This window comes from Pocillopora damicornis, chromosome 4 (genome assembly GCF_964200805.1).
Source record: "Pocillopora damicornis chromosome 4, jaPocDami1.2, whole genome shotgun sequence".
Lineage (NCBI taxonomy): Eukaryota > Metazoa > Cnidaria > Anthozoa > Scleractinia > Pocilloporidae > Pocillopora > Pocillopora damicornis.
In genome coordinates this window covers 18419415-18447009 of record NC_142673.1, presented here as the reverse complement: position 1 = coordinate 18447009, position 27595 = coordinate 18419415, and the positions used below count along the sequence as shown (strand labels likewise).

The 27595-nt window shown below is 38.4% G+C and overlaps 5 protein-coding genes and 1 pseudogene across 7 annotated transcripts; all 6 read left to right on the top strand.

Annotated features, from left to right (window-relative positions):
• The first annotated feature begins 339 nt into the window (after positions 1-339).
• On the top strand, positions 340-3636 carry LOC149047120 (neurexin-4-like). Its single transcript, XM_089205340.1, has 4 exons — positions 340-472; positions 956-1209; positions 1640-1751; positions 2186-3636. Exons 1-4 carry the CDS (start codon positions 373-375, stop codon positions 2803-2805), a joined length of 1086 nt encoding a protein of 361 aa, XP_089061466.1. The 5' UTR covers positions 340-372; the 3' UTR covers positions 2806-3636.
• Positions 3637-8411: 4775 nt separating this feature from the next.
• LOC149047119 (contactin-associated protein-like 2) lies at positions 8412-11990 on the top strand. The gene is made up of 4 exons (XM_089205341.1): positions 8412-8541; positions 9431-9690; positions 10143-10251; positions 10621-11990. Exons 1-4 carry the CDS (start codon positions 8442-8444, stop codon positions 11241-11243), a joined length of 1092 nt encoding a protein of 363 aa, XP_089061467.1. The 5' UTR covers positions 8412-8441; the 3' UTR covers positions 11244-11990.
• Positions 11991-14204: 2214 nt separating this feature from the next.
• LOC149047118 (uncharacterized) lies at positions 14205-16225 on the top strand. The gene is made up of 3 exons (XM_089205334.1): positions 14205-14356; positions 15440-15693; positions 16061-16225. Exons 1-3 carry the CDS (start codon positions 14257-14259, stop codon positions 16223-16225), a joined length of 519 nt encoding a protein of 172 aa, XP_089061460.1. The 5' UTR covers positions 14205-14256.
• Positions 16226-16816: 591 nt separating this feature from the next.
• Positions 16817-17311, top strand: LOC149047117 (neurexin-4-like). The gene has a single exon (XM_089205335.1). The coding sequence runs from the start codon at positions 16817-16819 to the stop codon at positions 17309-17311; it is 495 nt and encodes a 164-aa protein (XP_089061461.1).
• A 496-nt stretch (positions 17312-17807) lies between these two features.
• LOC113668184 (contactin-associated protein-like 2) lies at positions 17808-25553 on the top strand. 3 transcript variants are annotated; one of them, XM_089205332.1, is made up of 6 exons: positions 17808-17848; positions 18577-18683; positions 20237-20269; positions 21451-21698; positions 22545-22659; positions 24259-25553. In XM_089205332.1, exons 2-6 carry the CDS (start codon positions 18680-18682, stop codon positions 24888-24890), a joined length of 1032 nt encoding a protein of 343 aa, XP_089061458.1. In that variant the 5' UTR covers positions 17808-17848; positions 18577-18679; the 3' UTR covers positions 24891-25553. The 3 variants fall into 3 exon arrangements, with proteins under 3 accessions (XP_089061458.1, XP_089061457.1, XP_089061459.1); XM_089205331.1 differs by lacking the exons at positions 17808-17848; positions 18577-18683 and having other exon boundaries at positions 20041-20269; XM_089205333.1 differs by lacking the exons at positions 17808-17848; positions 18577-18683; positions 20237-20269 and adding an exon at positions 21061-21342 and having other exon boundaries at positions 24259-25535.
• Positions 25554-26393: 840 nt separating this feature from the next.
• On the top strand, positions 26394-27141 carry LOC149047116 (neurexin-4-like; annotated as a pseudogene).
• The last annotated feature ends 454 nt before the right edge of the window (positions 27142-27595 follow it).

Genomic DNA, 27595 nt, shown 5'->3' with positions numbered 1-27595 from the left:
CTAACTGGAGCTTTCGGGCTCGGCCTAATCTTGATATTATTCATTCTAGAAATGACGCATAAATCGAGAGTGATTAATAAAAATCCTGTAAGTTTAATGGACCGAAAACTAATGAATTCCTCGGTAGAAATCGCTTATAGAATAAGACTGCTTTTATGCTAATTCAAGGAACGCTTCTTCTACTTTCTTTGACTCAAGTTATAGTCGCCGAAATTAGCCGCATATTTAATTTGTTCTTTCATCCAGTTATCACTCAAGAGGTCTAATAAACATTCCACCCCAACAATATTGCACCTGGTGCACTATTAAGTTCATCCGGTCTAAAGTGATAAGGGAACTGTTTTACCAGCGCCCACAAAAGTTTGCACAAGAATGAACTCCTCGGATAACTTCAAGAGGGGAGCGAGAACTTTCACTGTTATGCTTAGTATTTTGCTCGGAATCAGATTAGTATCAGTTTTTGCTTGCATTGGTGAGTAAAATTCGTTTGATAGTTATGATTAAAAACTGCACTTCGACAAATCTATTTGTAGAGGATTTTAGAAGGTGTAAATAGCGTGAGAAAAACAAGAGCACCTGTTCGTGAAGTTTTAGGAATTATCCACATAGATATTTTAAAACTTCCTTTTTCCAGAGAGTGTCGCAAATAACTTGGTGTATAAAAAACACTTGGGCGAAGGAAACGAGAGTTCAAGACATCAGTTAATCTCACAAAGAACTGACAAATGCGGTGAAAAATGCAAATGAAGTCGTAGAGTTTCACTGGACACTCTTTTTAGTCTTTATTATAATCAAACCGTATTTTATCATCTCAGTACATGTTCACAACCTAAACGGTGGCTTTTAATGATACCTCGAGTACTTCTTATCCTGCACAAGGAGCAACTCTAAGTTATTGGGGAAATTTGGATGAGAACAAATAGCATTATGAAATTTTTATTGGGTTCTACAACAGGAGACGAATGCCGCATTATCATCTTTGAGGAACCGTTACCAAATAAGGCAATTAACGGTCACGTTATCAGGAGCGAAGAGGTAGCTAATGAGGGGGACTGCCGGATGATGTGTTATATGGAGCCTAATTGTGCCTCCGTGAATTTAAGACCCTTACACGGAGGAAAATACAAATGTGAGCTGAATAACGCCACAGTTGATGAAAGTAAACTGACCTTCCTTGAGGAAATGGGTGCTTACTACCTGGCTATCGAGGTAATGTTTATTACGATTAAGTTGCTCTTTATAGAAAGAACTGCATTTAGAATACGTTTCTGTTTTTGAAAATTAGAAAAACACAAAAATTAAAATAAAAACAGCAAGGCGAGTCGAGTCGAGGCGGGTCGAGGCGAGTCAAGTCAACTTGAGGCCGAGAGATCATTTAGTTGATCTTTGTCTTTCCTCTAGACTATTGCAAGAGGATGAAAGAGAAGAAAAAGTAGGCAAATAAATCATAACAGCCATGTACAGACCAAGTTTTTCCGCAAAAGAATTTGCATCTCACTAGTATAGACAAGTTTTGCAGCAACTGTTCTGTCGTTGTACCATAAATCTGAAGGGATTTGTTCAGAGCTTGTTTCCTTGCTTTTATTCACCTCATGTTTGTGTTCACTTCTTACAATTTAGATTTTCGCTATTTTAACAGAATCCATGTAGTAGCAGTCCTTGTTTGAATAACGGAACTTGTCAAGTTGGTTTCACCAGCAAAGGGTTTCGATGTGTTTGTGTTCCCGGATATGCTGGAGCAAACTGCAATGGTATAGTGAAATTCTCTTATGATCCTATTCTATTGGCTTAACTCCTGCACAAATTGATATTAATTTGACTTCAGAATATCAGATCTCACATTTCCTCCTCCGGGGCGCGTTTTATTGGTCGCGAGGTTCAAATCGTTCCCTTTGTCATCATTTCTTTTCGAAACCGAACTGGCTCTCAGGATTTGGTGATGTTTAGACGGAATAAAGAGTTGCAATTATAACTTCGTAAGTCAAAAGGATACACAACAACGTCGTGCACCTTTAATGATACCCTCTACTCATCACATGTACCATCAAATGTTATGGTATCGATTCTTGGAATGGATTGTTCGCACGTACAGACAAGGCATTTAACCGAAAACAACAGCAGAAAAAAAATCCAATAATAACATTTTTATTTTTAATCATCAATGTTCCCACTTTTCCCTACACAGTGTTATCAAAATCTTGCAGTGATTTAAAGAGGCTCGATCCCAAGGCGAAAAGTGGAGTTTCGCTGATTGATCCAGATGGCGAAGGAGTATTAAAACCTTATCGCGTCACCTGTGACATGAGTGATAAGGAAGGAGTTGGCGTGACAGTCATAGGTCACGACAGCGAAAATAGAACACTGGTGGACGGATGTGAGCCTCTGGGATGTTACTCGCGTGATATTCATTACACGAGAGTGACCTTTCCTCAGTTAGCAAGCCTTTCCAGAGTTTCCTCGTTTTGTGAGCAGTTCATAAAGTACGAGTGTCGAGGTTCAATTTTTCATAATGATAACAACCGAACGTACGCCTGGTGGGTGTCACGTGATTCTATGGATATGAATTACTGGGGCGGAGCAGCACCTGATAGTGATAAGTGCGCATGCGGGATAAACGGCACGTGTGCAAAAAGGGGTGGTCGTTGTAACTGTGACAAGAATGACCATAAATGGCGTGAGGACAGTGGTCTCCTCAATGAGAAGACACATCTACCAGTAAAACAGTTGCGGTTTGGTGATACAGAAGCTAACTCCGAGCAAGGCTACCATACCTTGGGAAAGTTCAAATGTTACGGAATCGCCTGATCTGACAGAAAAAAAAGAAACGAAAGAAAGTATTAAGCTTGGCAATTCCGTATGACATACCTGTATAATGTGATCCTAAACAAATATCTGATATGTCTATCGACCTTTTCATTACTTACTTTTACAATTAGTTTGAAGGCCCACAATGGTAAAATAATACTTGATACGGTAAAAAAGTACCACATTCTACCCTTTTTTTCAATGAGGTGTAAAAATTTCATATACAGACGAGTGAAGAACTTATTTATGCATGGTGATTATGAAGTACTTTGTAAGTTTTATCAAGGACGCAAATTTTTATTTTTAACCTAATAACACTACATTCCTGATCTACAAGTCAGCTTGTTAGCTTTGGATCATAACAAATGTTTTTTGCGCCTTGCTTTTTAATATTAATGATATCATAGTTGAACTTTAGGTAATAGCCTTATAGCAAGTCAATATGTACGAACGAAACACAGTTTTGCATGGTGTGAATTTTTTTCACACAGAAAAATTCTTCAGAACTGTTCATACCTCCTGTGTACATTGTCGATAACAGGGTTATGGTATTATTAACTGAGTTGTAACTTGAATTCATGGGCCACCGTAAAGAGTTTGAAAGCTGACATTTCGAGCGTTAGCCCCTCGTCTTTCGACGGCTTTCAAAAGGGAACCTTTTCATCTCTTGTGGATACATGCTCAAGTAGGACTGGGCATTCACACTTATGCTGTGTATGAGTCGTGTCAAATGAATTCACCGCTGAAAAATAATTTCATGGAAATCATATTTCTATGTAGGGTTTGGTGATAGCAACTGATTTATTTCAATAAAGCATAAACCATAAACAGCCTTTACGATGACGATAAGTAATGTGTACCTTCATCATCAAAAAATCTTTATTCTATGACTAATGCTCTGCTTCTCATCTTTCCAAAAGACCACAGGAAATGGCTACTTTATGGATTTTCACGTTTGAAATCCATGTTTGACAGGCGTTTCCCTATAAATCGTGAGACCAAAACTACCAGTAAGACTAATGATAAAATAAGGGAATACCGTAAACCCTTAGAAATCACGCCGTCTATGAACGCTGTAAATGTGTGCAAAGTTGTCAATGTTGAAGATTGCGGTACTTATTCTAGGACTATAGGCGAGAAAAGGAATAATGAATATATCAAGTAAGGTACAGCTCGGTAATCCAAACCATCCTTTGACGTTTATATAAAATGGGAAGACATTGGAATGAGACATGTTTCAGCTTTTGTTAATATTTGTGAAGGATTTACCGTAATTAGTGCCACGCTTACTTAAAAAATATGGGTCTATTATTTTTTTTTGGTATATAATTAAGCTTTGGCGGAAACTTAACCGATTGAAATGACAGTACTACTTCTCTAACATTTTATAGGTAATCTTATTTCCTGAGAATTTTTATATAAAATGAGATAAATCATGATTACATTGCTAGTGAGAGTTCCATATTCAATAGGGTTAACTACCCTAACTTTAAACATTTATCTTATCTTACAGTTTACAGCCTCTTTGCATTGTTGTATCTTATCATGACTGAAGCCTTAAAGTAGTCCTCCAGGGCATTGTCTTGTTGATCATTAAACGCATTCTTCAGAAGGCTGAAGACTCTCCCAGCAGATGCTGAACTTGGCTGGATGACCAACAACTTCTTTACTACACCTGCCCAATGTGGAAGTATGTCACTGTGGGCTGCCGACCATGCAAGCTTTTCTTCTTCATTTGCCATGACAACACCATAAGCTGCATTACTTTCACACTTTCAAGCTCACTCAAGGGTTGTTCTCTTTCTTTTTCCAATTCCGCTGGAATGATTTCACGGAGGCTAGCGCTGTGGGTTAATCTATGGCTATATTTCTCGAGCAGAGGGCGTGGAATATCTACTTTTGATAGTGGTATACCTCCAGAAATAACACACTCGACTATTTCAAATCGGAACAAACGGAATTCCACAGGCAATATCGATCCACTGGGGTGTTCACGTACGTCTTGCCTTTTAACACAGTCCATGATTGACTGGCTTTGTTTCTTGTCTTTCGCGATGCGAGCATCTCCGTTTGTATGCTTGCTTGACTTTACATGCTCGTCGATTAAGCTTTTCTTCAATGAAAGGGTCTCACTGTAAGCATTACAACGTAAATTTCCACTCACCACTGCGAAATGCTGTTTTGGATAGTCTTTCACGCGACCACAAGCGCATGTTGTGTTTCCTTTCCCTGAGGACGAGGTCGAGCTACCGCTTCCTCGTTGTTTGTATTTGCCTTCGTTGACGTGAATTTTGCGTTTTCTAGAAATTGAAGCTCTTGCAGGACTGCTAGGAGTTGCCCCACCGATGCCTTTTCCGATGCCCCTATTGTTTATTAGAGTAGTAAAAGATACATGTGCCATCAACACTTTTGAAAAATTGCTTAACATTTTATTTAGTGAAGTATACTGTTGATATTTCGGCTTTACAACACTATTGTTTTCCGCAACTGTAACTGATATGTTTCTATATGAAGTATTAAATTTGCTTCTCCGCTGACCACTCGTATTTTGGTCTTTTCTTAATCCCCCACTCGTCGCCCGCGATGTAGTAACTCCCTATTGTTGGAGCCAATAACCACTGGATGTAAGCGCCCGTTAGATAAATAGCTGCTGTCCAGTTCGTGGGCGCACGTGTTATTTTATGAATTATTTGTAAGAAAGTACGACATCCTTAGTTTTGACTTTTTTAATAAAAAACTTTTTAATAAAGACCTTTTTGATTGTTTGGTCAGTTTCTAATTCTTTGTTGACTCAAAAGTTGCCAAGGAAGGCAAAAGTTGCAGCAGGTTGCTCGCAGCACAAAAAGTTATTGAAAACGCTAAAAGTTGCTCAAAAGTTGCCGAGAACAATCTATTTATGCCTATTGCTAAGGCCTAGGAATCGTATCTTTAGGAATGATTCAATAATTAATATTAGACCCCTGCACGCACTTTAAACCCTTGAAAATTTTCAAGCGGCTCTCTTCATTAGCACCTCAACAAACTAGACAGCGAAGCCGATAAAAATGTCGATTGCTTTTGTGTCGAAATATTGCGTTGAGTGGCTAAAAGCGTCTACCGTCTCTATCATCACCTTCTTTCTCATTCGCATAACAAGTGGAGACAGTGCTGATTCCAAATGTGTACCCTTTGGACCACAAAAAATTGCCAAATATCCTTTGTAACTTAACTCCGCCGATTCATGTCATGCTAAGAGACAGTTTTGGTGACTGCCTGAGCTACTTATAAATTGAGCTACTTATAAATTGAGCCACTTATAAATTGTGCACTTATGCAGGAATGGCTCTAAGTTCATTAAACGAGCTTATGAGTTTTCAATCTCTCAAAAGCCTCCTAATAACTTTAAAAAGTTTACATAGCTTTTTGAGCAATTTTTCTTTGGCGTTGATGTTGTTAAATATATGTCTTTCAATTTATATATAGGCAGTGCCGTTGGTTTTCGAATAACTGAAGCGGTTGCACCTGTATGACTTTTAGATTTTGTAAAAAGACTCGAGTGGTAACCTAATCACAGTACATTTAAAAGTCATTTCTATATGTTTAGGGAGGAGGACACGCAATTTAGAAACTTTTTGAAGAGTTCTTAACTATATACTAAAACATTGACTTGAGAGGCAGCTTGTTAGCTTTTATAGCTACAACACGGTGTCATTGTTTAAACTGACTGTAATTTTGATAATGTTAAGGCTGACTTTTGTCAAAGCTGAGTAAAAAGTTTACCAAACAAACTATTAGAATCGAATCGAGGGTGGGGTTGTGGGGATATTAATATTGCCATTATTTGAACCAGTTGACGCATATCTTGGGGGCCACAGGGTTAACAAGCTTTGATACTCATCCCTGAGGGTTCTAAATGTTATTTTTCTGATACTTCTTCAACTTTTTTTATATTTGCGTTTTGTCCTCTGGTGTAAAAATTCTACTTCTACGAGAAGTACACTTTACCTCAGTTATTACTCTGACTATGAATCTCATCTAAACATTATATGAGAAGACTCTTGGTCTCGATCAAGATGAGATCGAAAAAATATTACCTTCATTATCAACTCTCGTTTTGATATATCGAACAGACCTAGTTATTTTAATTTCAGTTGAATTCCTGATCACTTCAGGTAATTTTAGATCTATCGATCTGATGACAGGGAAGCTCGAATGCTAATAAACTCCGATGGCAACAATTGAATAAAACCGCTGAAAGCAATCTTAAAAGGAAATGTTTTGGGGATGAAATTAAAAATTTTGACAGAAAATGGAAACTGAAAAGCCTCTATGTTATTATCAAGAAATGCAAATAAGATAGGCATAATTATCGCTTTAACTTTGAACAAATATTATACCTGCTGGACTACAGTCGGATCCCGCGTCATCTTATTTTGGGATTTTCAAAGTGTCATCACGAGAGAGCTGCCTCTAAATAATATTTTGCTATTTTAGATGAGCACTAAAGGAATAATAACAATAAAAAGTCAGAAGGGAACCACATCAGCCAAGTGAATATAGGAAGCAAGTTTCTGAAGAAACTGTGGTGCTGCGTCGGTGGGGGGTGGGGGGTATTATAGGATAGTTAGAGTCTCTAAAGCTGACTTTCCAGGCGTTAGCCCTTCGTAAAAGCGAATGAATTGCTCAGGCTGACTCGTATTGGAAATGAGAAACTTGAAAATTGTGGAAAAAATTTGTTGAAGTACACGCTTCGTGAAGACAATTGTGTCAAGACAATGCCACAATACAATTGGTCAACATGGCAAAGGAGAGAGTGCATAGTTTCATCGATTTTACGGGCAATTTCCTTGAAAATTTAAAGGTGTGAACTTCCCCTAGATATGCAAACACTGCCACCGTGGTTCCTTTGAAGTCATTCCTGTTATACGTAGACTTGTTAGAGAAGAATTAAGTGCATTGCATAGTTATGGTAATGACTATTTGATAAATAATGCCTTTTTCAAATCGTTTGGAAAGTTTTTTTCTTTTCAATAGCTTGCTTGCAAGATATTGAATCAGTCATTTTGGTGTCATATCATCGTCCAATATGGCATAACATAATGAATGGAGTTTAAAAGTTGTCATGACAATAGAAGGAATGCAATCATTATGCTATTGTCTTCGGTTTCAAAAACAATGTTCAGAGTTGCCGGAAACTATTTTTAATCATACCTTATAAAGATTGGAGAATATGAGTTATAAATATAAATGCCTTTGTAAAAACCAAGGTCTTTTTTAAAAGGACTTGTCCATCGGACATGAAGACTGTCATATATGTTTATTGACTTAACAGTTATTGCGTGCACAACGTTATAATTGTTTTTCAAAAGTTTCCAGCCTTGAGAAAAGATAAATTCTCTCTGTTTTCTGTGATTGTGATATTGAAGAATTTTCATTTCGATCTACACTTTTTACTGGGAACTCTGGTCGGAATACCGATAAGTTTTTTGAAGACCAGTACAGCATCTTCAAATTAACATTTCGCCTCGAAAGCATCTATTTCACCTGCTCTTTCGGTTAAAAGTAAAGACAAATGAATTAGCATAAGCTGTGAGAGCTGCAGTGTACTGCCAAAGGTGCAATTTGACCCCTCCGGCCGTAAACCAGTATCCATAAAGATGAGTTGTTCGACATATTTCAAGATTACAGCCACAAATTTCTCTTTTACCCTTTCTCTTTTGTTCGGAATCAGATTGACATCGGTTTTCGCTTGTTCTGGTGAGTTTGAATCTAAATGTCACAATAAATTCGCAATAAATTGCTACAATCGGTATTTTCCTGACTTTCATTTATTTTTTCATTGTTAAATAATCTAAACCTTGTTCAACTTAAAAAAACTGGAAAAATTTCACCACCAAGTTTTTGAACACTACAATTCTTGATGGTTGGCGACGGGTTTTTAATTGCGTGAACCTCTCGGTTGTTTTTAACCGAAGACATTGTCGGTCAAAATTTGCTTCCCGTTGTCTCTAAACCAGGATGCAAACTTCAGGACAAAGTTATTGGGCAACCTTGTTAGAACAGTCTCAACAAAGCATGCTTTAGTGAATTAGTCTATTATTGCTTTGAAGGTCAATTTAGAATATTTCGAATTAAGACTGCAGAAAGCGGAGAGGTGCACCACAGTGCCCCAACTGCTGACAACCACAAAAATTAATCCACAAAATTCAACAGATGGGTGTAGAAAACGTGTTGTTTAAAATTGTTTAATCCTGCAAAGACTTAGCAAAAAAGATTTATAAAAACCCAAAAGTTCTAAGGTAGACGAGAAAATGAAGGTATCGCGTGGAATTATTTAAAAATTTTTCTCCATTCGGTTGGTAGAATCCTCTTCAGTGCTTCGACTTTCTTTCAAGTAGAACCTTTAGATCAGGAAAAAAGAGGTTTCTAATTTTAGCACTAACAAGTTGTCAACAAAATTATCTATGCCTGCTTAGCCGGTGAAAGGTTAGTTAAGCTGATTGTGAATTAGTTTTCATACTACATTAAAATTAAGCTTGTGACATTCGATTTGATAGTAGATTTAAAAATGAAAATCACAATGGTATAATGACAAAATTCTTAGCATTCTACTATCAATGTTAACGTGCACTTGTATGATTAACAGGCGACGAGTGCCGCATCATTATGTTCGAGGAGCTGAAACCACAGAGGGCAATAAAGGGGCACGTGATTAGAAGTGAAGAGGTAGTTAATGAGGGGTTCTGCCGGACGATGTGTTATATGGAGCCTAATTGTGTCTCCATCAATGTGAAACCTTTACAAGGAGGAAAATACAATTGCGAATTGAATAACGCCACAGCTGATGAAAGCCAACTGGTCTTCCTTGAGCCGGAAACTTTTAATGCTTACTACTTGGCTGTTGAGGTCAGTAAACTTTTCATAGTTCCATATATAGCCTTTTCACGCCTCTCTAGTATCTTTAATTCGAATCAATTTGATGCTTTCGTTTAAAAAGCAAGGGCGAAACAATTAATTAAACGTTGGAGGATAGCTTAGAAAGGAAGAGACCAAGCTAAAAGTGAGAATGCAGCACTGAACAATGAAGCATGAGAACAGCAAGAGGCAGGAAGGCTTGTAGTCTATCAAGTGCACATCCGAATGTTTGCAAACTGACCGATGTCATAAACTGTTGTCCACGGTTGATTTATTTTCTTTATCTTTCGTTCCAAGTTTTTCTCTGTTATGTCCGGCGTCGTTGACTTAATTTTTGACGGTGTTTTACGCAGTATATGTTCAGCTTTCGCGGTCCTTGTGGTAAATGTTGTGTCATGTCTTTAAAATTATCCTTCAGTTACTATCTCTTTCGTTTTCAGCAGAATCCATGCAGTAGCAGCCCTTGTTTAAATGACGGAACTTGTCAAGTTGGTTTCACTAGTAAAGGCTTTCGCTGCCTCTGTGTTCCTGGGTATGCCGGAGCAAATTGCAGTGGTACTGTAAAATCCTCTTTGAGATACACTTGTCATGAATTAACTACCACACTTTACTTACCCAAAAAATACTGCCAGTAATCTGCAGGAACCATAAGGTTCAACCGGTTACTTCTCCCAAACTTCTAAACCCAATATAGTTTTTAATTTATTTTAGGCGTCAGATTAAGGCAAAACGGAAGGGATTTTATTCAGGAGATTGTTGGCTTTAAAGGTTTTCTTTACACTCTAATCACGTTACTTTTTATATCAATTGTGATGGAAAAGATAATTGTCAAAACAACATTGCTGTAATTCATCGTGACGCTCCCTTTTGCAAGTCTTTCAGAACTTTTAATTAAACATTTATCTTTCTTTATCACCACAGTGCCACCGAAGTCCTGCAGCTATTTAAAAAAGCTCCATCGTGAAGCAAAAAGTGGACTATACATGATTGATCCAGACAGTGAAGGTGAATTGCTGCCTTATAAGGTCATGTGTAACATGACTGACAAAAACGGAGTTGGTGTGACTGTCATAAGTCCCGACAGCGAAAACAGAACACTGGTGAAAGGATGCGAAAATGCAGGCTGTTACTCGCGCAACGTTACCTATACAGGAGCGAGCCTCTTTCAGCTTAAAAGTCTGACTGCTGTTTCCCTTCACTGCGAGCAGTTCGTTAAGTACGAGTGCTACCACTCCAGAATGAAGGGGTTCGCCTGGTGGTTGTCACGTGATTCGAAGAAAATGACCTACTGGGGAGGTAGAAAGCCGCGTCATGACGTCGGTCATGATGGATTAACTTGCGCATGCGGAATGAAGAAGACATGTGCTGAAGCGTGCTATTGTTGTAACTGTGATGCGAATGATCAACAGTTGCGTGAAGACAGTGGTTTCCTCTCTATCAAAGCCGATCTGCCAGTCAAGCAGCTAAGGTTTGGAGATACGGGTCATAACAACGAGCATGGCTACCATACCTTAGGAAAGCTGAAGTGCTATGGAACTGCTTAACTGTAATGATACGCTCGTAAACCAGTTTTATCCTTTCAGGCTCATATACTGTGGAAAGTTAGAGAGAATATTATGTTCAGTTTAGCTGACGTTAAGGTTGACTGTGGGCTCCCAAAAACCTGGCGTTGATGTTATTAAGAAGACGCTGTGATTTTTAAGCCAGATGTTTCTTCATTTCTACGATCATGTTATCTAGGGGTATTTCTGTATCGTTGAAAATACCACGCGTACGATTAAGCCAGCAGTGTTCTCTGTCACTAAATGACAGCTAAAACTGTATTTATCGTGGATTTTGACAAGAAGTTTTTGTAATAACTATGGTGTTGAATTTACGAAAAACACCATTATCAACTTGACTAAGACTATTAAGACTATCAACCGCTGTATGGTTAGCTCATGTGGATGAGTGCCGAACTACTGTGCAGGAGGTCGGGGTTCAAGAGCAAGACCGGACCCACGCTCAGGGTCTTAAAATAACTGAGGAGAATGTGCTGCCTTTGCCATGATATCTGCAAGCGGTTAGGCATTCTAGTCTTCTCGGATAAGGACGAAAAGCCGTTGGCTCCGTCTCCAGCATCTTCTTCTAACTACTAGTTAGAAGGGGGAAGTTTAAGAACCCACACACTTATCGCAAGGAGTAGGGAACTTAGTTCCCGGTGATGTGGTCGGCCCTAGAAGGAACCTGACCGAATCCGAGCATATAAGCCTTGTAGAGAGGTAATACTCGTACTATGGTAAATATGGTAATAAATATGGTAAATCCATTGGTAAATCTATTTAAGGCAGAGCATATTCCACAAGGTTTTATTTCGCTTACATATCCTGATTTAAAAACTTTCTATGTGTTATCCTAACATCCCACGCGGGTCTATCACGTTTTAAACCCAAGTCACAACTGTGAATGGGGTTTAGCAGAGGGAACAAAATCATCTCTCAGCGTTTTTTTGGAGTTGGACACTGATCCTAAGAAGACCTGTCAAGAAGCGTGTGAAAACAATCAGTGTTTGAAAGAAATTGAACAACCGGCGCGAAGAACAAAGTAAAGGGAGGTTACTGAAAAACCAAAATCACTCCCCTATCTCCATTAGTTCACCCTACGTGGTTGCCAAACCACATGGTACATGACAGAGCAGAAGAGCGACTCTAGTCTCACCCATCATGCTTTACGGCAAAGCGTTTCTTCCATGATCCTTTTGTAAATGGTCGCTCTTGCTTCTGAGTTGGCCATGTTGCTTCGTAGTTGGAAGTTTGACTGCTGCTGACGTATTACACTGTCACTCATGATAAGTCTTCATATATATTAGCTTGCCAGTCTCCCATTCGACAGTTCCACCCAGCTGGACAAATATTGATGGTGTACCGCTTGCATGGTTTCCGAGTGAAACTTAATTGACGCTTAATCAATGGACATTTTAGTCTGCAATGATTGACTACCATAATTTTGCAGCACAGAATAAGGTAACAGCGTAACAAGGATGCATAGTGAACGATGTAGATTTTTCAATTCTGGAATATCTCCCTGCTCGAAGAATTTATAATGAAGTAGGTATTCTCGAAGTTTAACTACTGATGACCAAATTTGGTAATGATTACCTATCCAAATTAGAATGTATGCAAACTAAAAGCAGATGGATTATGATAATATTTGCATCAAGCTGGAGTAAAACTGCTTCTACTGCCCCTTTTTATGGAGGGCGTTGAAGTCAAATTTTCGAAAATAATTTAACTTTTTGAGTGCTTTCTAGCTAGATCCTTTTAAGTGTTTTTCTCTTCAACATTCTGTTAATTATCTATACCTGTGGGTGGGCAGCAGATAGGTGGCACTGTTTTGGCTAAACATGGAAAATTGTATTCATTTTCAGAGAAATCTATTTGTTATGTCATGAGTCTTAATATTGTGAATAGCATTTAGGTCAAATTATTGGGCGCATCTCTTTTAGTTCGTGTTTTTATTTCTACCTACCTTCCTTCCTGAAATCCCTATAGAGTAGATTTTTTTGTACTTTAACGCATAAAGTTAAATGAATTGCATCCACACAAGACGAGAATACGGATGCCTTACCACCATAAGTTACAAAGTTTGAATAAGAGAATCGTGCAGACGATGTCCTGATTTTTTCCCCCCTCTACGTATTTGCACAAATAACCCTCACTGTCATTCATTCTCATTGTCCACTGAACCTATAAAAAGATGATAGCCTCTTTATATGTTAAATACACAAATTACCTCCTGCCTTTAACTCCCACTTCTGCATACATTATAACCGATCCCTAAATTCTCGTAAATATAAACTCTTTATAAGGCAGCCGGTAGTTCCAATAAAGTGAGGGGCTGTAGAATAAACTAACTGGAGCTTTCAGGCTCGGCTTAATCTAGATATTATTCAACCTAGAAGTGATGCATAAATTGAAAAGTAATTAATAAAAAAGGTAATTAATAAAAGTCCTGTAAGTTTAATGGACCGAAAACTTGAATTGCTCAGTAGAAATCGCTTATAGAATAAGACTGCTTTAAGCTAATTCAAGGAATGCTTCTTTTACTTTCTTTGACTCAAGTTATAATCGCCGAAGTTAGTCACATATTTAATTTGAACTTTCATCCAGTTATCACCCAAGAGGTCTAATAAACATTCCATCCCAATAATATTGCACCTGGTGCACTATTAAGTTCATCCGGTCTAAAGTGATAAGGGAACTGTTTTACCAGCGCTCACAAAAGTTTGCACAAGAATGAACTCCTCGGATAACTTCAAGAGGGGAGCGAGAACTTTCACTGTTATGCCTAGTATTTTGCTCGGAATCAGATTAGCATCAGTTTTTGCTTGCATTGGTGAGTAAAATTCGTTTGATAGTTATGACTAAAAACTGCACTTCGACAAATCTATTTGTAGAGGATTTTAGAATGTATAAATAGCCATCCGGGCTATAGTGATAAGTGCTATGCATAAACTAGGTGGTAGCAGCAGTTTTTTAACTGTTTTACCGGAGCCCACAAGTGTTTGCATGCACAAGAATGAACTCCTCGTGTTATTTCAAGAGGGGAGCGAGAACTTTCTCTGTTACCCTTATTATTTTACTCGGAATCAGATTAGCATCAGTTTTTGCCTGTATTGGTGAGTTGAATTCGTTTAATCCGTGTAGTTTGACATAATTACCTATAGAGGATGCGATAAGGTGTTTGTCAGGGCGTGAGAGAAATAACACTTCCTGTGTGTGATGACTTAAGCCTGGTTTTCACTCGCGACGCGAGCGCGAGCGTAAGTACAAACGTAGGAACAAACGTAAGCACTAACGTAAGCACTAACATAAGCATAAGGTTTAGATGCCAAATGAAAACGAACGTCGACAAGCACTAACATAAGATATAAGAAAAATGTTAATCCTTACACTTTTGTTTACGCTTGCGAAGAGGCTTGCGTAGAGGCTGTTTTCACGGTGAAATATGAGCTGTTACGCTTGCGTCGCTAGTTTGAACTGTTTTACCGGCGCTCAGTGAAAACTAGGCTTTAAGGGATTATGTACCTCACACGATACAAAAATTACACTTTTGGTCAGGTAAACAAAATTTAACTGAGTTCACTTTATTTTGTTTGCTAATCAAGGACGAGTTTGATTGTTTTGAACAAATTTTCCTAATTTAAAATTCGTGTCTCTTTTCCTTGATTACCGAGAAAACAATTATCGAGAGCATTTTACAAGAAAACAATTAGGCGAAAGAAAACCCATTTGTGAAGTTTTTGAAGATGATTTAAAAGTACGCGATAGCTGACCTCTAGGTCAAATCAATTTTTTCTTATCAAACTTGAGACGATGAAAAGGAACTAATATATCTCCCTGCTTGTAATTAACATAAAGTTAAATGTATTATTCAGAGGCTTTGAATAATCACGTTTTCTTTCTCCCAAACTCTTATTGATATTAATGTTTTAAACTTCGTTCATTGCAGAGCGACTTCAAAAAGATTGCGTAGATCAACTGATATTTTTTTATATTAAGAATGACTCAAAAATGCGGTGAAACAATTTGAATAGAGGCTCAAAGATCATTAAAATCTTAATTTATATTCACAACCTAGCATTTGGCCTTCAATGATTACTCGCGCTTTGTCTTTCCTACGCAAGTTGCAGCTCTAAGTTATCGTGAAAACCCCGAGCACACTATGTTGCATAGTAAACTTTTACTGTGGTCCACAACAGGTGACGAATGCCGCATTATCCTGTTCGAGGAACCGATATCAAATAAGGTGATTAGGGGTCACGCGATCAGGAGTGAGGAGGTACCTGATGAAGGGAGCTGCCGTGTGATGTGCTATATGGAGCCTAACTGTGTGTCCATCAATGTAAGACTCGCGCAGGGCGGAAAATACAAATGTGAGTTGAATAACGCCACAGTTGATGAAAGTAAACTGACCTTCCTTCAGGAAACGGATGCTTACTACCTGGCTATTGAGGTAAATGCTTCACAAAAAATTTACTCATAATAGCAAAAGGATTGAATGCTGCAGAAAATTGTACTCAGAGTAACCCGCCCCTTGCTTAAAATGGCACTTTCTCTCTTTCTTTCTTTTTTCTTCCTTTTTGCTTTGTTTTAAAAGTGGGACTCGAATTAAAGCTGATAGACAGTTTGTTTAATCTCTCTAGTTCCTCTAAGTCTTGCTCGATAGGATCTACGTAATAACCCAAGGGTGGCTGTAAAAAACTTCAATAGAGCCCCAGAAATTTATCAACTTTTGACGCCTTACTAACTAATTTTTGGATTCAATTTATCGAGTGTCATAAATCCTTTCTTATCACTTCAATACCTTCTCTTTTCAACAGAATCCCTGTAGTAGCAGTCCTTGTTTAAATAACGGAACTTGTCAAGTTGGTTTTACCAGCAAAGGATTTCGATGTGTCTGCGTTCACGGATTTGTTGGAGAAAACTGCAGTGGTACTTTGAAATCCTTTTTCGAATTGTACTTATTTCCGATTTTATATTCATGAAAAGACATAGTTAGCTCTTGCGGAAGTTATGAGAAACATCAGACAGAAATACCACTAGCAAACGTTAAATGCATCCTCGCGGTTACTGGAACGACATATAATTTTTTTAATCTACCTTATACTCATCACGTTCCTGTCTTTCTCTCAGAAACAAAGTTAAATGGGGATTGACAAAACGAGTCGTTGTTTTACTCAACTTGCAGTAGGTTACAACTAAGAAAAATTTATTAACTTTTTGAGGATGTATACCATCAAGAACATGGTAACTTTCGGGAAAAACTCTTTTTCAAAGATCCTGTATTCATATCTGATATGATGCGCTCGTATTTATAACGAATTGTGGCATAATTGATTCTTCATTCTAAAAAATTTTTTAACTCACATTAAGCAATATTTTTCGTTTGAAAATAAAACTCTGTTGAAATTAACGTAATATTTCACTTACAAATTCATTTCTTTATCTTGACGGTAGTGTTGCGGCCAAAGTCTTGCAGCGACTTAAAGAGGGTCTATCCTAATACAAAAAGTGGACCATGTACCATCTATCCTGATGGCGAAGGAGGGTTGCAACCATATAACGTCACATGTAACATGACCGACAAGAACGAAATTGGCGTGACTGTCGTTAGTCACGACAGCGAGAGCAGGACGCTGGTGAACGGATATGAAAGAAAGGGATCTTATTCACGTGACATACACTACAAAGGAGCGACCGTTTCTCAGTTGGTGGGTCTCATCAACGTTTCTAAGCACTGTGAGCAGTTCATCAAGTACGAGTGCTTAGCTTCTACATTGCACGATGGCTTTTGGGTTTCACGTGATTCCGTGAAAATGAACTATTGGGGCGGAGCAACTCCTGATCCAGATATTCCTATGAAGTGCGCGTGTGGAATGAATAACACCTGCGCAATTAAAGATAAATTTTGTAACTGTGTTGCGAATGAAAACAACTGGCTGGAAGACAATGGTCTCCTCACTGAAAAGACACATCTACCGGTTAAACAGCTGAGGTTTGGCGATACAGGTGGAGACACCGAGCAAGGCTACCATACATTGGGAAAGTTAAAATGTTACGGAATCGTCTGATTTGAAAAGAAAACAAAATAGAGAATACTACATGGGCGCGTGTAGATATGGAATTTCTCTTTCAGTGTTTAACTCGATAGCGAGTGAGATGTCGAGTTGAACACCAGAAGAGAAATTCCATTTCTACAAGCAACCATGTATTGTTTTGTTTATCTTAAAAACGCAATAGTCCTTTACTGACCAGAAAAGTCGACTTTATTATTAATGAATGAATATAAAAATATCGACACTCCGAATAAAAATCATAGCGTACGTTGGTGCACTCAAGATAAAAACATGCGTTCAATCACTACGAAAACAAACAATGGGTGTAATTTCAATATGCAAAATTCTCAGTGATTGAATTGGTCTTTACCGACCGAAGAAATCTTTCAGGTACATGGCGAATATCAGCCTGTGGCAAATCTTTTAGAAGTTGATTTTCGTTCTCAGCCGCGGGAAATGCCATTACCAAAGCCACTGAATACGCAACTTTCGGTGTTTCTTTTCGTCTTTCAGTTTTCTTCCCCTTTTAGGAAAGTCTGAATGTCACTGTCGGTAAGCGATACGGATTTTTAAGTGTTTTAGCAACCATAATCCGAAACGACCTTGGATTGAGAATGGTGAAGGCTTTGCCGTTCATTCATCAACCTGACCGAGTGGCGCGAAAGGCAAGAACGTGTCTGCTTTTTTCACGTGTGTTGTTCTAGGATGATAGGCAATAAAAAGAATAATAAATATATCAAGTAAGGTACAGCTCGGTAGTCCAAACCATCCTTTGAAGTTTACATAAAATGGCAAGATATTGGAACAAGAAATGTCTCGGTTTTAGTTAATATTTGCGAAGGATTTGCCGTAATTATTACCACGCTTTCTTAAAAAATACGAGTCTATTTTTTTTTTGGTGTATGATTGAGCTTTGGCGGAATAAATTTACCAATTGAAATGACAAGCTAAGTATTACATCTCTGACATTTTATAAGTAATCTTATTTCATGAGAGTTTTATGTAAATGAGACTGAATTATGATTACATTCCAGTGAGAATTCTATAGTCCCTAAGGTGGAACTTCTCTAACTTTAAACGTACTGGTGTATATTTGAGAGAGTATTTGTGGTTCTATTAAGACTTTAATTTCGGTTTGCGCAATCACCGAGTGAAGACAAAGTCTAATTTTAATTGTTGAAGTATCTACATTTAAATTTCTCTCGGGATCTACAATAATCAATCTTATCAAAAAAAAGAGGATAGTAAGCTTTTGGGTTGCGCGCATCTTTCCTTCACAGGTCTGAATGCTCAGAAGCAGTGCGTAAGAGCAGCAAGAAGCAAACGCAAAGTGCAACGCTGAATGTGGCAAGCATCACGGATGATGTGACAGCAACATGGTGCATGGGTATTGTTGCTAGGGAACAGTATCTTTACGAATGATTCAATAATTAATACTAGACCCCTGCACACACATTTGAAACCCTTGAAAATTTTGGAGCCGTTCTCTCCATAAGAACCTCAACAAACTAGATAGAAAAGCCGATAAAAATGTCGATTGCTTTTGTGTCGAAAATATTACGTCGAGCGAGTCAGGCATCTGATCCCAGCATCGACCTTACATCTGCTTTACCAAGCTTTAGTAAAACCTCACTTTGATTACTGTGACATTGTCTGGGGTAGCTGTGGGATAACGCTACGAGATAAGCTGCAGAAATTACAGATTAGAGCAGCCCGTGTTTTGACATTTTCCAGCTATGATGCCGATGCAACTAAGCTACTTGAATTTTTAAGTTGGAAAAATCTGACAAGCCAGCAGGAAATTCATAGAGTTACCATGGTTTTCAAATGTCTGCACGGGCTAGCTCCTGAATATCTTAATTCTAAGTTTAAATGGCGTAACTCTGCTTATGACCTCAGGGACTCTGAAAATAAACTCAATGTTCCTCTACCTCGCACTAACTATTATCGAAAAAGCTTTAGCTATAGTGGAGCCACATTATGGAATAGTCTTCCATGTGATATAAGGAACACAGAGTCTCTGGGGTTATTTAAACGCAAGATCAATGCCACTCTATAACGCACGGCATTCACGGAAAACAGCTTTTAAATATTAGTTAGTGTTTTAATTTTTAAATAGTTTTAGTTAATGTAATTGCTGATGAATTGTTTCGTGCTTAAATAAAGATTATACTATACTACTATACTAGTGGCTCAAAGCGTCAACCGCCTCTACCATCGCCTTCTTTCTCATTAGCATAACAAAAGGAAGCAGTGTTGATTTCAAATGTGAACCATGAATAATTTATTCTACAGAATTCCCTTTGGACCACAGAAAATAAGGTGATCTAAGGTTATTATTTGAAGCGGAATAGTAGTAGATGTAGAGTTTTAAAATTCGCGTGTGGACCTACTGCTCAGCCAATAAGTTTATATGTCGTAATTGCCGCTGCAGGTGTTTTTTGCTCATTCACTAATCATGCACATCCTAATAACATGAAACTCTTGTGAAATATCCTTTGTCACCTAACTCCGCCGATACATGTCACGCTAGGAGACAGTTTTGGTATCTGCCTGAACTGCCTATAATTTGAGCGCTCATAAGGGGATGGCACTGAGCACATTAAACGAGCTTATGAGTTTTCAATTTCTCAAAAGCCTCATTCGCTAATAACTTTAATAAGTTTATATAGCTTTCTGAGTAAAAAAAAGGATCGGTAAGACTTCGATGGTTATTTTCATAGGTAGTCTCTTAAGTGTTTTAATTAGAATTCTGCCTTTAACACCATACATATTGCACCTGCTGTAATTTAACTACTTCCCGTCCAACGGAAATTTTAATAGATATCTTTTGCACACTAGTTTAACTGCGTCGCCGACAATTTCCACCAAGAATGAGTCTTTGGGCCCACTTTAAGAGTGGAGAGATAACTTTTTCTTTCATCCTGTCTGTTTTGATAGGAATCAGACTGGCATCAGTTTTTGCATGCATTGGTAAGTGTAAATGTAGGAATAAATTAGAGTGCTCTAGTTTTTTTTTTGTTTTTGCGTCTTCTAAGGATGTGTTAAGTTGAACGTGTAGTGAGGTATAGGTCCTTATAATATAAGATTACTAGAGCTGGGTTATATCGTCTGAATTTTTTTGTGTTCGTCATTTATTTGCCATTCCTTCGCAAGATTACAGGTGAGACGGGCTGCCGTGAGCCGCAAAATTAAGAAAAATAGTTGTCACCATGTTTTTGTCACATCGAAACGATTATAGGAGCAAATTTCAACTATACCCTAACGTCCAATTAAATCCTGAGAAACGTTTATCAGGACCATTTAACATGGAAATGCTAATAACCGATTGCTACTTCTAAGGTCGTTTCACAATTTTTACCTCTTACTTGACAATCTCGTCTGATGTTGCCATCATGGAGAAGCCTTCCGATTTACACGCAGGGTTTAAATAGATATTTTATAATCGTTACCCCTTATTTACGTTCAACCTTACAATTTATCTTGTCTAAGAAAGTACAGAAGGAAACACATCTCAATAGGATCAAATATTGGTTGATATACTGATTATCCGTAGCAATTATAAATTTATTTTTGAGATAAGATGGAGCTGGTACGAAGACCCAACAAATGAGGCGAATTGATCAAAAGAGCTGTTTTCAAAGCTCGGAGGGATCATGCGCTAGGCAAGCAGGTGAAACTTTCGCGGCAACTTCAAGCGACTCCTTTGAAATCATCTGCGTGAGAGGAAGCGCCTAATCGCCTGCAATGCTCGGTGTCTTACATTTCTTTTTCATTTTTTCAAAGTTCTGGCCGCAGTCGTTAGTGATGCATTATATGAACATATCATCTTCATCCAAGATAGGAAAGCCAAATACGACGAGAATGTTGCAAAGCTTTGGAAAATTACTGGTGCTTTGTTGAAGCATAGGCAATGTATTTAGCGTGTCATTCAGTCGGCCACTTGGACTGCACAAGGAAAGGAAAAGAAACGCGAAATGGAGGGTTTGGATTAAATTATAAAGCACGGTGTTTTCTTGGAAACATCATTAACGATAAGCAGGAAGGTATTTGCCTACAAACTTTCTCAAGATATAAAGTACTGGAAACAATGCACTAAATGCAAAAAAAATGCTTTAATTAAAATGAATCATCATTTCCCTTCTTTGCCACAGGTGACGAATGCCGCATCATCTTGTTCGAAGAGCCGATCACAAATAAAGCAATCAAGGGGCACGTGATCTGGAGTAAGGAGGTACCTAACGAGGGGAGTTGCCGTATGATGTGTTATATGGAGCCTAACTGTGTGTCCATTAACGTGCGACCATCACAAGGCGGAAAATACAAATGTGAATTGAATAACGCCACAGCTGATGTAATCTCCCTCGAAAGCTGGGACACTGCCTACTATCTGGCTGTTGAGGTAAACCCGTTGCGTATTACTGTTACTGTATTCTAGCTTAGTACATTGAAGAAAACCTGATAGACAAAGAAAAGAGAAATCTTTCAGGGAAAAAAGGAGAAGGGCTTAAAGCAGACTTAACCCAAATTTTCTGTCAAGTGGAGACCAGGCTCATCCTCGAGCAAAGGCATAGGGCGCTTTACGACTGGGTGTTTTGAACCAGAAACAGATCAATCTCTACAGCCAACAAGACCAACGTAAAAGATGAGAAATAAATTAATGTAAACGAGCACAAACTGCTTTGAGTGCACGCAGTCAAACGCACGCGTAAAAAAACGGCGACTATCGTTTAAGCTTTAATCTGATCACAGGCGCCCAAGCTCCAGCTGTGAGATGATCATCTTGCGAAATAAGAGTCATGGCGAAATTATAAGAGTTTGTATGGGAATATTTACGACCGCTCTTAGGAATAAAAAATACGTAGTAAACCTAGAAATAGATAACTCGCTAAAATGGGTTCATTTCAACCTAGTAAGCGGTCCGATAGCAAGCGATGCGCTGTGGAAGTAAGGTGAGGTATTTTTATTAAGAATTTGACTGTATTTTTTATTCCTAAGAGTGGTTGTAAATATTCGCATACAAATTCTAAGAATTATAATTCGCCATGACTCTTATTTCGCAAGATGATTAACTCACAGCTGGAGCTTGGGCCGCCTGTGATCTGATTAGCTAGGACTGCCATGGTATGTGTTTTCTGGACCAATCGCAAAGGGTAGTGATGCAAGACCGTCGAATCAGAGTCATTTTCATGTTCATTGTTCTTTAAAGTTGTTTGACTTGTAAATCATATTGCTTAATTCTTCTTAGAATCCCTGTCGTAGCAACCCATGTTATGATGGCAGTACCTGTCAAGTTGGATTCACAGGGAAAGGTTTTCGCTGCATTTGCCCAATTGGATTCCCATCAATAAAATGCTTCAAAGGTATTGTTACATGTTTTCTCTTACCGAATACCTGATATTTTTTTGCTTCAAAACTAACTCTTAGATAAGCTGGTCTAAGAGAAGTCATCTTTCTTACTATACATATAAAAGATTAGTTACAATGAAATAAATGATACTAGCTTTGACCTGCGGAAAAGGAAAGAGCTTTGCAAGTAGGCCACAACTGATACGATTGCGGTAATTAAAGAAGCCTGGAAAAATTCGGACTTCAGTATTCGAGAGGCATGGGTTCGAATCTTGACGAAGTCTTCTTTCTTTTTTTTCCGGCTTCTTAACTTTTCTCTAATCGCTTTAACTGTGGCTTATTTGCGAAGATCATTTCTTTACCTGTGTAACAAGATTAAATTTTTCCTCATGTCAATCTAAGCATTAATATTGGAACAATAGTTTCCAGGAAAAAATTTAGGAAATGTATTGAAACGCACACGAGTTATTTACAAAAACGTATTTTTGAACTGAATTATTTAGTCCACCAAAATGTGAATAGTCAATTACGACATGTCAATATAAATGACTCCCGAAGGGTTTCTTGCGGCAAAACATCCTGGTCCTTGAATTTCAATTGCGTAAACATCTCCTGGTTCATTTACACGTGGAGATCTTTGCTATCTGTCTTCGAATTCAACTAGAAAGTGAATGGAGAAAGATCAGTAGGAGAAGAGGTGAAAGTGAAAAAGAAGCCTGGCTGTCAGCAGAAGAAGTTAACAAATTCGATCGTGGTTTAGGCAATCTTCGCTGCTCGCATTCGATCAGCAAGTTTTTCCGCGCCGCTCTTAAGTTTAAAAAAGGTAGTTGAAATCAAGACTTCCATTCAACAGAATAGAATTAATGGTCTGTCTCGATATGTTACCACGAGTTACGGGTAATTGTTTGAGTTACCCGCAAAATAAGTTTTCGCTGAGTCTTCTGAGACTCTGCAGGGCGCTTCTGTGATTCAATTAGTTTCTCAGAGTTTCTCAGTGTTGACATAACTCGACGTGTGGTCACCCAAAGATGTGAATTGTTGGGAAAACTTTAGAAGCAAAAAGAACCAACGTAATTCGTTTTTACGCGAATGTGCCTTCTTTGAACGATTTAATAGGGTTATAAACTTTACGTATTTCCTTGAAGTTTGGTCCGAAGACTCCCAAGATACCAACCTAAGAGACCATATGGGGGAATTCCGTTTTTCAAAATGATCTCTTTCAGTGGCCTCCGACGCAATGCGTATTGTTAAAACTTTGATCACAAACTTGACAGATAAATTGCAAAGTAACCGAGTAGAATATCGAAAAATCCTCACATGGTGTTGAAGACCAACCCCACAGGATTGAAACTGTGCAAACATTTTTATTTATGCTATCAGATTTGATACGCAATTAATTCTCTCAAAGAAACATCGTCCATTTGGATTGGATCAAGCTTAAAACGAAATAGCTTTTGTCGAATAGTGCATTTTATAACCTTCCCATTAATATGGTAGTTATGCCTCAAATAGCGCGTTAAATCTTTTTTTTTGTGAAGGGCATCCGCGAAGGTGTACTGTATCCTTAATTGTGGTTAAGGAATCTAACCGTAAACCTTTCTTCTTACTATAAGCCAAATCTTGCAGCGACGTGAAGATGCTCGATTCAACTGTGAAAACCGGCCCGTATGTCATTGACTCTGACGGTGAAGGAGAATTGAAGCCATTTAACGTCACGTGTAACATGACCGACAAGGACGGTGTTGGCGTGACAGTCATAAGTCACGATAGCGAAAACAAAACACGAGTGGACAAATGTAAAGACCGAGGCTGTTACTCACGTAACATCTCCTATACAGGAGCGAGCTTTCCTCAACTGGCGAGTCTCACCAGGGTTTCTAAGTACTGTGAACAGTTTATAAAGTACGAGTGTAAAGCCTCAAAAATATTCGCTAAAAAAATATCCTCGAAGGCCCGAAACAGATCTTACGCCTGGTGGATGTCACGTGACTCCATCAAAATGACCTATTGGGACGGAGCAGACGCTAATAGTGATAAGTGCGCATGCGGGATAAAACGCACTTGCGTAAACAGAACACGTCGATGCAACTGTGATACGAATGACAAGGAATGGCGCGAAGACAGTGACCTCCTCACTAACAAGACGCATTTGCCCGTCAGGCAGCTGAGGTTTGGAGATACAGATAAGATTAAAGAGGAGGGTCACCATACCTTAGGAAAGTTTAAGTGCTATGGAATGGCTTAGTTGTAGTGAAAAAAAAACTGACTTTCGAACTTGCTCTTCTTCAGCTTTGAGTATGCAGCAGGACCAAGTTGTTCGAGATACAATTAATATGGCACCTTGTATCTAAGTTTGTGCTTTTAATTCCTACAAACACTTGTTGAGTAATTACCAATAATCAGGATGGCAGAGGCTCGAGTCTAGATGAAAGAAGACCGAATTTTATTTCGAGGAGTGTTACTGTATCACATAATGAAAAACATACTTTGATCCAGAAACAGAATTGTTCTTCTGTAAAATAACCTCAATGAAACAATTGACTTGCAAGTAACACCCTAAGGAAGCGCTAGTCACCCAGCCGCTTCTCTTGGAAGGGACTATATATAAGTTTAGTTATATGTTACCTAAAGTATTTGAAAGCTAGCTGTTAATTAAAATTATATAACCAATTTCGTCATAGCTAAATTGAAGGTTACATTTCCATTGCTAATTACCATTAAGTCCTAGCCGCGTTTGACTAGTCAAATTGAATGAAAGTTTATAGATGCGACATTTCGGGGAATTTGCCTTATGTAACGCTTTTATATTTGATAATTTTAGTGTGAAGTATTCAATGAATTATTGCAATACCCCTCTATGAATTCACCAATAAAATAAAACTTCACCACCCAGCTGGAACTTTCAGTCAATTTAATTTGTTTTTTATAATCTCTTGTTTTAATATATAGTCATCCAATTGATCCGTATGTCGTGGATATTTAACTCATGACAAACTACAGTGGGCATTTCGTCACAAATTTCTCTGTTTGTAAGTTCTGTTTTTGTTCAATAACTAAGAAAACAGAAAGCTCATGACTTAGACCATCTATCACGCAATGCATGAGAGGGTGTTTTACTCTTATTAGGACTCATCAGGGGGTTATTAAGCCCTTGAACTTCTACAAATGAATTAAGGCGTTACAATGCAATACTTTTCTACTCGCTTTGATTTTCTTGGGCTAATTGTCTTAATGAAACTCATTTTTCTATCCTTCAGAATCTATGTAACTCCTGTCTCCACGGTGCGACCTGCTTCTATGGATTTACAGATAAGAAATAAATTTCCCTATGTCCAGTGGGTTACACGGGGGAACAATGTGAAAAAGATAACGAAAAAACTATTTCCTGTGGTATTCAGACTATTGTTACACAAACAATATGGAAAGAATGAATCAAACGTTGGGTAATGTGTCAGAGGTTATTTAGACACAAACTGTGTTGCAAGTGATGTATTGTGGGTAATTTGTTGTATTGGGGTTTAGTTATTGTAAGTAATGTATGCCATTGTAAGTAAATATTTTATTACAAAAAAGTTGTTTATATTTGGCACGGGATCTGATCGAAACGAACGACGTGCGTTCAGAGTGCCCAAGTTAAATGGGGATTGACCCTATGTTAAATTTTTCTCTAGCCTAGAACCATGACATCTGTAGTTTGCTACGTCATTAATTTGTCACCTTTGTAGTTAACATCAAATATTAATCTTTTTCACCAGAAGTCAAGTCTTGCAGTGAATTGAGGACTCTCGACACCATAACAAAAACTGGCCATGATGTCATTGATCCTGATGGTGGAGGAGGACTGATGCCTTATAATGTCACCTGTGACATGACTAATAGGGATGGAGTTGGCCTGACTGTCTTAAGTCACAATAGCGAAAACAGGATAACAGAGGACAATTGTAAATCCTCCGGCTGTTATTAACGTGACATTCATTATACGGGTGCGAGCTTTCCTCAGCTAATGAGCATCACCAGGCTTTCCTAGTTTTGTGAACAGTTCGTAAAATGCGAGTGTAAATCTTCAAAACTATTCACCAAAAACATAGCATACGCCTGGTGGGTGTCATCTGATTCCATCAAAATAACCTATCGGGACGGAGCAGCAGCTAAGAGCAGTAAGTGCGCAATCGGGATAAAAGGCACAGGCACAAATGTAGCTCGTAAGTGTAACTGTGATGCGAATGACAGAAAATGGCGCGAAGACAATAGCCTCCTCACTAACAAGACACATCTACCCGTCAAGCACCTGAGATTTGGAGATACAGATCTCGATCACGAGGAGGGTTACGATACATGTACCTTGAGAAAGTCGAGGTGCTATGGAATTGCATAGCTGTAATTGTGATATTGACCGTGCTCTTCCTTCAGCTACGAGTAGAGAATATAGCAGGGCTAAGTTGGTCGAGATACGATTAGTATGGCAGCTCATATCAAGCCTCGATATGATCATAAAACTAGTTTTTCATAATTCTGATCAAATTGAAGAGTGCTATCTTTGATGATATTTCAGCGCAAAAGCCTCTTAAGTTCTTAAAAAAATCTTGGAGTGATCACCAATAATCAGAGGAGCAAAGGTTCTAATGTTTTTGGAAGACGTTAGAATTATTTCAGGAGTGTTCCTTTATTAATAATTGCTAATATAATCTGTTCCAAAAACTAAATAGAGCCTTCACGTGTTAACTCTTTGAAAGTCACATTATTTATTTATAGCCACCCAAATGATTTGCATGCCATGCATAATACATAGATTTAGCCAAGCCTAAAAGCGGAGCTCGCATTTTTTTTTTCCCGCACGTCTCAAGGGCACAACGCCTTGCCCCGGCCAGGACTAGAATTCGGGTCGTCCGACTCGGAGCCCAGTGCACTGACCACTGGATATTGGACAAAGCCTTGGCATTGGCGTGCCCG

Excerpts from the sequence above, each read along its gene's own strand:
- LOC149047120 (XM_089205340.1), top strand. The coding sequence starts at position 373 with ATGAACTCCTCGGATAACTTCAAGAGGGGAGCGAGAACTTTCACTGTT. Across the intron at positions 473-955 it reads ATCAGTTTTTGCTTGCATTG|GAGACGAATGCCGCATTATC; the intron begins GTGAGTAAAATT and ends GTTCTACAACAG. Across the intron at positions 1,210-1,639 it reads CTTACTACCTGGCTATCGAG|AATCCATGTAGTAGCAGTCC; the intron begins GTAATGTTTATT and ends CTATTTTAACAG.
- LOC149047119 (XM_089205341.1), top strand. The coding sequence starts at position 8,442 with ATGAGTTGTTCGACATATTTCAAGATTACAGCCACAAATTTCTCTTTT. Across the intron at positions 8,542-9,430 it reads ATCGGTTTTCGCTTGTTCTG|GCGACGAGTGCCGCATCATT; the intron begins GTGAGTTTGAAT and ends TATGATTAACAG. Across the intron at positions 9,691-10,142 it reads CTTACTACTTGGCTGTTGAG|AATCCATGCAGTAGCAGCCC; the intron begins GTCAGTAAACTT and ends CGTTTTCAGCAG.
- LOC149047118 (XM_089205334.1), top strand. The coding sequence starts at position 14,257 with ATGAACTCCTCGTGTTATTTCAAGAGGGGAGCGAGAACTTTCTCTGTT. Across the intron at positions 14,357-15,439 it reads ATCAGTTTTTGCCTGTATTG|GTGACGAATGCCGCATTATC; the intron begins GTGAGTTGAATT and ends GGTCCACAACAG. Across the intron at positions 15,694-16,060 it reads CTTACTACCTGGCTATTGAG|AATCCCTGTAGTAGCAGTCC; the intron begins GTAAATGCTTCA and ends TCTTTTCAACAG.
- LOC113668184 (XM_089205333.1), top strand. The coding sequence starts at position 21,210 with ATGTATTTAGCGTGTCATTCAGTCGGCCACTTGGACTGCACAAGGAAA. Across the intron at positions 21,699-22,544 it reads CCTACTATCTGGCTGTTGAG|AATCCCTGTCGTAGCAACCC; the intron begins GTAAACCCGTTG and ends AATTCTTCTTAG. Across the intron at positions 22,660-24,258 it reads ATCAATAAAATGCTTCAAAG|CCAAATCTTGCAGCGACGTG; the intron begins GTATTGTTACAT and ends TCTTACTATAAG.
- LOC149047117 (XM_089205335.1), top strand. The coding sequence starts at position 16,817 with ATGACCGACAAGAACGAAATTGGCGTGACTGTCGTTAGTCACGACAGC.